A 10,999-nucleotide genomic window follows, 5' to 3' on the forward strand; every position below is an offset into this window, starting at 1 on the left:
AGCTGTACTCTCTTACACGGTCACCTACCATGTCCAGTGGTTTACTGTTCACTATAACCTACTAGGTCCGGCTGCCGTCTATTTACAAGATCACCTACCGGCAACCATGTCCACCAGCTGAGCTCTATCTTCAGGATTTCATCCAAGATTGAACTCTACATTTATATAATATCATACCAGATCCAGTCGTCCTCTACCTACAGGAACTCCAACCAGATCCAGCTATCCTCTGCCTACAGAAACTCCTACCAGATCCAGCTGTCCTCTGCCTACAGGAACTCCTACCAGATCCAGCTGTCCTCTGCCTACAGGAACTCCCACCAGATTTAGATGTCCTCTGCCTACAGGAACTCCTACCAGATCCAGCTGTCCTCTGCCTACAGGAACTTCTACCAGATCTACTGTAGATGTCCTCTGCCTACAGGAACTCCTACCAGATCCAGCTGTCCTCTGCCTATAGGAACTCCTACCAGATCCAGTTGTCCTCTGCCTACAGGAACTCCTACCAGATTCAGTTGTCCTCTGCCTACAGGAACTCCTACCAGATCCAAAAGTAGTACAGAGGCGCCAACAGAGTAAAAACAATATTTCTTTAAAATGGATAAAATGAAGTAGGTAGCGGTGGACTTACCCCTCCAAAACAGACACAAAAATTGCTGTTTTAAGCAAAAATCAGTTTATTTACATACTCCAAACAAGGTGCAACGCGTTTCGCGGGTATATCCCACTTCCTCAGGCAATAACTAGGAGTATATCACCAATGCGGTCCGGTACATAGCCTGGCGCCTCTGTCTCTGAGGCGCCAGGCTATGTACCGGACCGCATTGGTGATATACTCCTATTTATTGCCTGAGGAAGTGGGATATACCCGCGAAACGCGTTGCACCTTGTTTGGAGTATGTAAATAAACTGATTTTTGCTTAAAACAGCAATTTTTGTGTCTGTTTTGGAGGGGTAAGTCCACCGCTACCTACTTCATTTTATCCATTTTAAAGAAATATTGTTTTTACCCTGTTGGCGCCTCTGTACTACTTTTGCAGTTGTTTCCACCCCTGGTGGAGGGGAATTCTTCTTTTTTCCTGATCTACAGAGAGCGACTTCTTAATCCTGAGTGGGGACAGGTCTAATCTCCTCACCTGCCTTCATAGTGGTTACCTGGACGGTAACCCTTGTTTGTGAGTATAACCTACCTATACTTACCTTCCATACCCAATTTACAGTACATACTACACTATACTGGGCTCTCGGCGTCTTCCCTTATATCCTACCAGATCCAGTTGTCCTCTGCCTACAGGAACTCCTACCAAATCCAGTTGTCCTCTGCCTACAGGAACTCTTACCAGATCCACCTGTCCTCTGCCTTTAGGAATGCCATGCAGTTCTATCCAACTTCTTCTGTCTACAGGAACTACCACCAGGTCTAACTGATCTCTATATAGACAAGTTCAATGACAAGTTCATTTTTTTTTTGCCCTGGCAAAGGATTAATTTTGAAAGTCATAAAACCCTTTTCATAACACACAGTTAGTTATATGTTTTCTTCTAACACTAGCTTAGTTGCTGAAAGTGGATTATCATTAATTTATATACACATGTTTTGGCTAGCGATACAAAAAACCCATACATCACAAGAGAAGATAAGGGCAGTGAGAGGGGTATGGAGGCTGCCATATTTAATTCATTTTAGGCAATACTAGTTGCCTGGAAGTCCTGCTGACCCTCCCCCTCTAATACTTTTAGCTATAGATCCCGAACAAGCATGCAGAAGATAAGGGGATTTTGACATTTTTGCCAGATCTGACACAATCTACTACTGCAGCCAAATAGATCAGCAGGGCTGCCAGGCAACTGGTATTGTTTAAAAGGAAATTAATATGGCAGCCTCCATATTGTTCTCACTTCAGGTTCCCTTTAAAGGGAAGGTTCAGGGAAACGTTTAAAAAAATAAAAATCCATATCCACTTACCTGGGGCTTCCTCCAGCCCGTGGCAGGCAGGAGGTGCCCTCGCCGCCGCTCCAGAGGCTTCCGGTCGTCTTCGGTGGCCGACCCGACCTGGCCAGGCCGGCTGCCAGGTTGGGCTCTTCTGCGCTCCAAGGATGGGCCCGGAGGACGTCCGGTGACGTCAGCGCGCCCACGTGGGACGCAGAAGAGCCCGTCCTGGCAGCCGGCCTGGCCAGGTCGGGTCGGCCACCGAAGACGACCGGAAGCCTCTGGAGCGGCGGCGAGGGCACCTCCTGCCTGCCACGGGCTGGAGGAAGCCCCAGGTAAGTGGATATGGATTTTTATTTTTTTAAACGTTTCCCTGAACCTTCCCTTTAACCACTTAAGGACCGCGGTCTTAAAGCTTTAAGGGCTCTCTGCAGGGCCTTACAACTCCGCACATTAGTGATTCTTCCCCTCCCCCTTTTCTGCCCACCAACAGAGCTTTCTCACACGCAGGGACGTAACTACAAATTACTGGGACCCCCTGCAAAACTTTGGATGGGGCCCTCTTCCCCTGTACACTGAATAGGGACAGTCTACAAATCTTTGTCTACAAAACTTTATAGGATTTGTTATCAGTGGCTGAGCAGATGCACTCATTAGAACAATTGTGCAGAGAGCAGAAAGTTTTCTCTTTCCTTGCCCTTAGTTGTCAGTCTCTCAGGACAGGGCCCCCTCTCAGGACAGGGCCCCCTGGATCGCCGATGGGAGGCTGATGACGCAGCAGAGCTTCGTCATTCAAGCAGGGATGCGTGCGCAGCAGCGTGCAATCCCCTGCAATCTCCGCCCCTAGGACTTCACGCCAATTGGTGTGGAGTGTCCTGGGGCTGCCGCAGCGTTCACCCCAATAGGTGTGGAGCGCAGAGCCGGATTAAGGCTAAATGGGGCCCTAAGCAAAGTAACTGATTTGGGCCCCCCATCATGTCATAATCAAATCAGAAGATGCAGCTGCACAGCAACATGCCGCACACACCGGGGCAGCCGAGCTACTGGTTGCTATGGGCAACAGCCCGCTTTCCTCGGTGGGTGCACAATGCAGGGAATAGCAGCGGCAAAATGCAGAGTGAGAGATGAATGGCTGGGACATTTGCACTCGAGGCTAGGGCACCCCTGTGAAGAGGGCACCAGATATCACAGCAGCAGCACTTTCCCCCTGCATCTCCAGCCTGGCAATAGCAGAAAGCTCTGGACAATGCCAAACCAGAAGCCGTAACCACCCCCACCACCGAACAACCGATTTCCTCCCAAACTAGACAGCCACCATGCAGCCTCCATCCCAGTGAATACGATAGTCCAGCAGAGAAGGCAGCCGCAGCGGGGGAGAATGACAGCACCAGATGACTCACATTCACCTATTGCGATCCAAGCAATAGAGGTCCCATCATCCGGAGCCCATCTGTCTCCTCTAGAGTGCTGCCGCTCTGTTACTACTACTATTACTACTTCCTACTTCCTGTCTGATCTGAGAATCAGGAAGTTCAGAGCGAGCGGCTGCACTGTAGAAGAGACAGATGGGTTTCAAATGACGGGATCTCTATCGCTTGGATCATAGATAGGTGAGTGAGCGTTTGCCATCTGCTGCTATCATTCTTGCTGCAGCTGTGGTTCTCTGTGGTAAGGGAGGGCGGAGTGGGCAGCGGCAGAGCGCACAGAGCCTGGCTCTGAAGACAATCAGCAGCGCCCGGCATCATTTGACAAGACAAATAACATTTATATCGTGCTTTTCTCCTGGCGGACTCAAAGCGCCAGAGCTGCCGCCACTAGGGCGCGCTCTGTAGGCAGAAGCAGTGTTAGAGAGACTTGCCTAAGGTCTCCTACTGAATAGGTGCTGGCTTACTGAACAGGCAGAGCCGAGATTCGAACCCTGGTCTCCTTTGTCAGAGGCAGAGCCCTTAAAGGGATTCCGAGCAGTGCCTGTGGGTATGCCTTTAAGCATACGCACAACTAATTAATTACATCCTCACATCTATCAGCATGATGTTTGTAATTATATCCCCCTGGGTTCCTTATATTTCATTGCATTGTGCTGAATCGAGCTGCCGACTTTGGAGAAAAGTCGTACTGTGGCCGCGATTTCAATCGCGAAAATAGCGAAAACTAAAAGGCATAGGGGGGCCGTTTATATATCATTGGAAAGAGGAGAAAGAGAGCTTTAAAATGATATGCATCTTTCCATAGTTACTGCACTGCTCAGAGTCCCTTTAACCATTATACCATCCAGCCACCGCTGACAGGATATACGAGGGCTGGTTTATGTGCTGATGGGGCCCCTTTGACTCTGAATAGGGCCCCAAGCGATTGCTTTTGTTGCCTGGTCGGTAATCCGGCCCTGGTGGAGCGGTCGACAAAAGGGATGACCTACGACTAAGGAGGGTCGGAAACGTGTCAGCTCTCGTGCTGCCATGTACCACTGTTGTACCTTTTAATGGTGATCGAATAAAGATATGGATTTTTAATACCATGAAGGAGTGCGGACAACTTAGCTTCATATGGTCGTTAGGAGTGGTGTTCCTGTCTTCTGCACCCTTCCACACACAGCACAGCGATATGTAGTGAGGTGGAGGCTGGAGCAGCTTCTTTTTGTTTTTCCACTGGTCAATTAGCTGGGTTTTTTCTAGGGCCAAGTGGGCAATCCCTGAATCTCTGCACTGCAGTCGTTCCTCATTGATCTCTCTGGGCAGCTCTTCTCCTACAAGTCTCTCTTCTATGACAAGTTTCATTTCACCTGCAGATGATCATATCAGGCATGTAGGTAGAGGAGCCAGGAGGATGCCGGGGGAACCTCGCGGCCTACTGTGGGCTGGATGAAGACCCAGGTAACTACCAATTTAATTTTTATCTACTGCTCAGGGTCCTTTTTAACCTCCCCTCTTCGTGGTGCCTAGCCTTTTATCATAGCACGCCGCCTGCTATGCTGATCACGGCTACAAATAGCGGGCACACTTTTAAACAAGGCGACTTGCATCCTTGTCAACTGTCTTCTCAGTCCATCCTAAACACTGGAATGGATATGGCCTTCGAGGACTGGAGTTCGACACTTGTGGTCTACTCTAACAGAGGATTGGTTGTCTGGGTAAAAAAGATGCTCAGTGGGTTTTGCCTTCTTAAAACGGAAGTTATTTGCAATAATTCAGCTTTAAGTGAACATCTGTGGTTACCCACAATGCACCGCTACTGAATATGCAAATTATTTCTTTATGCCCCTGAAGCCAGGCTTACATCCAGAACAGTTGGTATAGCAATGGAGCACACAGAGACTGGCACTACGACAGCGTGCACACAATTCACTTCTTGTGAGCTTGTGGATAAAACAATTCCTGGGTATGTCACACGTTCCAAAACAGCATGCTCAGGATCCAGAGAAAAACAGACATCAGGTTCATTCGGCAAGTAAGGATATAAAGATCCGGCACTGCATCATTGGTATAAAAAGAGCTTTATTTCTACTGGCTCTTCCAATTTGCTAAAAGTTATTATTGCATATTGTCAAATAATGTGCACATACCCGTTGTGGTCAGTTGAGGTTGTGGGGCATGGTGGTGGTGGTAACGGCCCGCCTAACGTCCGTTTCGCTTTACAGCGTCTTCAGAGGCAGTGTGGCAATCGCGGCTATCCGCTTCCGGAATTTATAGCAGGGGAAGAAACACTTCCGGTTCGCTGCGCCGCATTACGCGTACGTAACTACGCATACCGCCATTAACGTACGCTACTGACGTCAATGGAGGTTGCATCCGAGAACTGAAATATTCTGCGTCATATCACGCGTACGTAACTACGCATACAGCCATTGACGTACGCATGGAGGCGTAATACGTCAATGGAGGTTGCGTCCCATGCTCAAGGTTGCTTTCCCATAACTTGGTTCAGCAACCCCATCACATGGCCACCAGATGGCATCACAAACGGGTGTGTACATCCAGAACAGCTGGTGAATAGCAAACCTACAGTGGGATGAGAAAGTTTGGGCAACCTTGTTAATCGTCATGATTTTCCTGTATAAATTGTTGGTTGTTACGATAACAAATGTCAGTTAAAGAGGAACTCCAGCGAAAATAATGTAATAAAAAAGTGCTTCATTTTTACAATAATTATGTATAAATGATTTAGTCAGTGTTTGCCCATTGTAAAATCCTTCCTCTCCCGTATTTACATTCTGACATTTATCACATGGTGACATTTTTACTGTTGGCTGTAAACAGCTATTTCCCACAATGCAACAATGTTCACAGACAGGAAACTGCCAGGAGTACCACGGTCCTCAGAGCTTCTTGTGGAAGGGTTTCACTACAATATCAGTCATACAGCGCCCCCGATGGTCTGTTTGTGAAAAGGAATAGATTTCTCATGTAAAAGGGGGTATCAGCTACTGATTGGGATAAAGTTAAATTCTTGGTCGGAGTTTCTCTTTAAATATATCATATAGGAGACGCACAGTGATATTTAAGAAGTAAAATTAAGTTTATTGGATTTACAGAAAGTGTGCAATAATAGTTTAAATAAAATTAGACAGGTGCATACATTTGGGCACTGTTGTCATTTTATTGATTCAAAGGCTTTAGAACTAATTATTGGAACTCAAATTGGCTTGGTAAGCTCCGTGACCCCCGACCTACATACACAGGTGAATCCAATTATGAAAATGAGCATTTAAGGGGGTAAATTGTAAGTTTCCCTCCTCTTTTAATTTCCTCTGAAGAGTAGCAACACGGGGGTCTCAAAACAACTCTCAAATAACCTGAAGACAAAGATTGTTCACCATCATGGTATGGGGAAGAATACAGAAAGCTGCCTCAGAAATTTCAGCTGTCTGTTTCCACAGTTAAGAACATATTGAGGAAATGGAAGATCACAGGCTCAGTTCAAGTTAAGGCTCGAAGTGGCAGGCCAAGAAAAATCTTGGATAAACAGAATCGACAAATGATGATAACAGACAGAGTCAACCCACAGACCAGCACCAAAGACCTACCACATCATCTTGCTGCAGATGGAGTCACTGTGCATCGTTCAACCATTTGGCACACTTTACACAAGGAGATGCTGTATGAGAGAGTGATGCAGAGGAAGCCTTTTCTCTGCCCACAGCACAAACAGAGCCGTTTGAGGTATGCTAAAGCACATTTGGACAAGCCAGCTTCATTTTGGAATAAGGTGCTGTGGACTGATTAAACTAAAATTGAGTTATTTGGGCATAACAAAGAGCGTTATGCATGGAGGAAAAATAACACCGCATTCCAAGAGAAACACCTGCTACCTACAGGAAAATATGGTGGTGGTTCCATCATGCTGTGGGGCTGTGTGGCCAGTGCAGGGACTGGGAATCTTGTCAAAGTTGAGGGACGCATGGATTCCACTCAGTATCAGCAGATTCTGGAGACCAATGTCCAGGAATCAGTAACAAGGCTGAAGCTGCACAAAGGATGGATCTTTCAATGAGACAATGACCCTAAACACTGCTCAAAATCCACTAAGGCATTCATGCAGAGGAACAAGTACAATGTTCTGGAATGGCCACCAGTCCCCAGACCTGAATATAATTGAAAATCTGTGGTGTGAGTTAAAGAGAGCTGTCCATGCTCGGAAGCCATCAAACCTGAATGAACTAGAGATGTTTTGTAAAGAGGAATGGTCCAAAATACCTTCAACCAGAATCCAGACTCTCATTGGAAGCTAAAGGAAGCATTTGGAGGCTGTAATTTCTGCAAAAGGAGGATCTACTAAATATTGATTTCATTTCTTTTTTGTGGTGCCCAAATTTATGCTCGTGCCTAATTTTGTTTAAACAATTATTGCACAATTTCTGTAAATCCAAAAAGCTTCATTTCACTTCTCAAATATCACTATGTGTGTCTCCTATATAATATATTTAACTGACATTTTTTATCATAACAACCAATGATTTATAGAGGAAAATTATGACAATTAACAAGGTTGCCCAAACTGTATAACTTCAAATTTACAGCCACAGCAAGCCCACATGCAGACAGCCTGTCTCAGACTTCAGTCTTCCTCAGTGCATGGCAGGGATTGATATGGTTCTATGGGATAGGGCTTGGCCCAGTACTACAGAGTAACAATAGATTTTGAACGTTTTGCTAAGTCTGTCGGTCATCGGTACCTTTTTTCGGAGGTTGTCCTAGGGTGAGGCACAGGGCAGCGATGGTGACACAAACCCCCAGGAATACGCACACTCCGGCTACCGTCCTCAGGTCCGACAATGTGCAGCGCTTCATCGTCAATCCAAGAACCCCCTCAGATGTCCGAGTAAGAGCGTCTCCTTCACACCAAGCCGGTTACGAGGACTTACCGATCTGCCGAGTCCTCCTATGGGTGTAAGCAGACCCTGCTAAGCTTTCTTTACTTTATCTGAGCCCACAATAAAAAGTTCTGCCTTCCTGAGAAGCAAGATACCTTCTCACATTACAGGATAGACTCTGGCTGCCCCTCTGTCTAACAACAGCCCTATTCTATAAGCGACACAGGATACGCCACAGAACTCTGCCTTTGGAACCTTTGCTCTCAGCATTCTTTCCCATTGCAGCAGAAATTCAGCCCTTTCCCTGACAGTAAAACAGCATGTATGTATTATGGTCATATTCCTCAGAACGCCCAGCATCGGTCGGCTCCAGTTACTGCCTCACGCCCCTCCCTGACAAAGCAGTTTCCAGAGAAAGTACGCTCCGCTTATTCTGAAGTTATCGTTAATAGTAAAACCAGGAGTCGTTCAACTGTAAACTCTTCATACACAGATTTAATTTTCCAGACCTGAAACCAATATTTTGCTGGGAGGACACCATATCTGGACCCAAGGGGGAGGCAGTAGCGTAGCTAGGGATCGTGGGGCCCTACGGCAAAACTTTCATGGGGGCCTCAGATGTAGGCACTCTGAAGCCTTCAAAATTAACACTTTTCTTTAGCCAGACCTCTTTATAATTAATAGCACTGTTGAAACACCGCTATCCCGTGGCAAAACGAGGGCTTAATCACCTCCAAATACCGGGGGAAAAATCCACGACTTTCCTGATCGTGGATTTTGCTGCCCGGGGAGGCAGGGCTGAAAACGTTTTAGCCGATTATTTAGGAAAGGGTTCTTTACAGTAAGAGTGATTAAGATGTGGAATGCATTGCCACAGGAAGTAGTTATGGCAAATTCTATACCTGCATTTAAAGGGGGCTTAGATGCGTTCCTTGCGTTGAGGGACATCCATGGCTACAATTACTAGGTAATGCCCAATGATTTTATCTGATTGCCATCTGGAGTCGGGAAGGAATTTTTTCCCTTTTGGGGCTAATTGGCCCATGCCTTGTGGGGGTTTTTTCGCCTTCCCCTGGATCAACAGGGATATGTGAGGGAGCAGGCTGGTGTTGTACTTTGTACTCTGGTTGAACTAGATGGACGTATGTCTTTTTTCAACCCAAATACTGTAACTATGTAACAATAACTGTACATAATTCATCGGCACTGAGACAAAGTCAGAGGGTGGATAAACACAAGAAAGTTAATAGTAAATACATTAGGTAACACCTGGGCCCCCTATGCTCCAGGGCCCCATAGCAGACGCTTTGGCTGCTATGGCTATTGCTACGCCCCTGGGGGAGGAGTTCTTGTAGATGAAGGGAGCCCAGGACTGTAGAGGGAGGAGTTCCTGCAGATGAAGGGAGCCCAGGATTAAGGGGGGGGGGAGTTTGTGCAGATGAAGGGAGCCCAGGACTGTAGGGTGAGTAGTTAGATGAATGGAGCCCACACCCGATTGGCGTGAACGGTCTTCTTTGAGGCTAGCAGGAGATCGCGCGCACCATGCGCGCACATCTCCTGCTTGGGGTGCGGAGCTCTGCCCAGCCTTCAGTCTCCGAGCGGCAATCGCGGCGTCTAATTACTTTGTACAGCACTGCGATCAGCAGCAGTGTTGTACTGGGGACAGCTGTGTGACACGGCTGTCCCCCTGGGGGACAAGAGAGCGATCGGCTCTCATAGCCTGAAGCCTATGAGAGCCGATTGCGCGTTTGGCTGGCTGGGGGGAGGGAGGGGAATGGGGCAAAACTAAAAAAAAAAGTTACATTTATTTAAAAATCTTTAATATAAATATTGATTAAAAAATAAACAATGTAGGGGCGATCAGACCCCACCAACAGAGAGCTCTGTTGGTGGGGGGGAAAAGGAGGGGGGAATCACTTGTGTGCTGAGTTGTGCGGCCCTGCAGGTTTGCCTTAAAGCTGCAGTGGACCAATTAAGTGAAAATGGTCTGGTCACTGGGTGGGGGGGTGTTAACGCCGCAGTCCTCAAGTGGTTAAACCTCACTACTTGCTTTCCCCCGTTGTTCGTCCATATGCCGCGCTCAAGCCCATCGTCTTTCATCCTGGGTGCTATATGCAGCGCCCAGCATCAATTAGCACGGTGCTTCCATGTCCCCCTGCGGGGGTAAAAACGAGGCACGTTTACCAAACTAAGGCAACCGATGCCGAATGCTTCTCTGATCGCTTGTAGAGAACTTTTTAGCATCGGCTAAACGTGACGCCGAATGAGAGTTTGCGCGAGCCGGGTCTAAGCAGCAGCCCATTTATAAAGAAGGGGGGTTTACAGTTCGCCACTTCTGTGTTCACTCGTTTTAAAAAAAATCAGTATGCCCCCTTTAAAGAGGCCCTGTAGTGTGACACATAGTAGAATGTAGTAAATTAATCAGGATACCCAATTTTACAGTAACTGGGTGCAGCATCAGGAGTACTTAAAATATCTCTCTCTCTCTCTCTCTCTCTCTCTCTCTATATATATATGGAACTCCACCCTCAAAGTGATTTCACAGCTGTTTAGACGTGCAGAACTCTCCTCCCAGTGCATTCTGGGAGACCAGGTATATTTTGTACTGGCTTTAGGACTCTCAGTAAACAAACATTCTGCAGAGTTCACTCGCCAGGACTAAAGTTGTCACCACCAGCGATACATTTCATAATGTACAAGAGGGAGAGGAAAGTTTTTGCAATGAGCAAACACTGACTAAATAATCTCTAAACGAATATTGT

At 46.9% G+C, this 10,999-nt stretch overlaps 1 protein-coding gene across 1 annotated transcript in view; it reads right to left on the reverse strand.

Moving 5' to 3' along the window:
• Positions 1-8,649, reverse strand: part of FAM151A (family with sequence similarity 151 member A) — a 31,308-nt gene extending 22,659 nt beyond the window's left edge. The window contains exon 1 of the mRNA XM_068239011.1: positions 8,100-8,649. Coding sequence (XP_068095112.1) covers positions 8,100-8,214 — 115 coding nt within the window. The 5' untranslated portion in view covers positions 8,215-8,649. The remainder of the gene's footprint in view (positions 1-8,099) is intronic.
• Positions 8,650-10,999: the final 2,350 nt, after the last annotated feature.

The sequence above is a fragment of the Hyperolius riggenbachi genome, chromosome 6 (genome assembly GCF_040937935.1).
Source record: "Hyperolius riggenbachi isolate aHypRig1 chromosome 6, aHypRig1.pri, whole genome shotgun sequence".
Classification (NCBI taxonomy): domain Eukaryota; kingdom Metazoa; phylum Chordata; class Amphibia; order Anura; family Hyperoliidae; genus Hyperolius; species Hyperolius riggenbachi.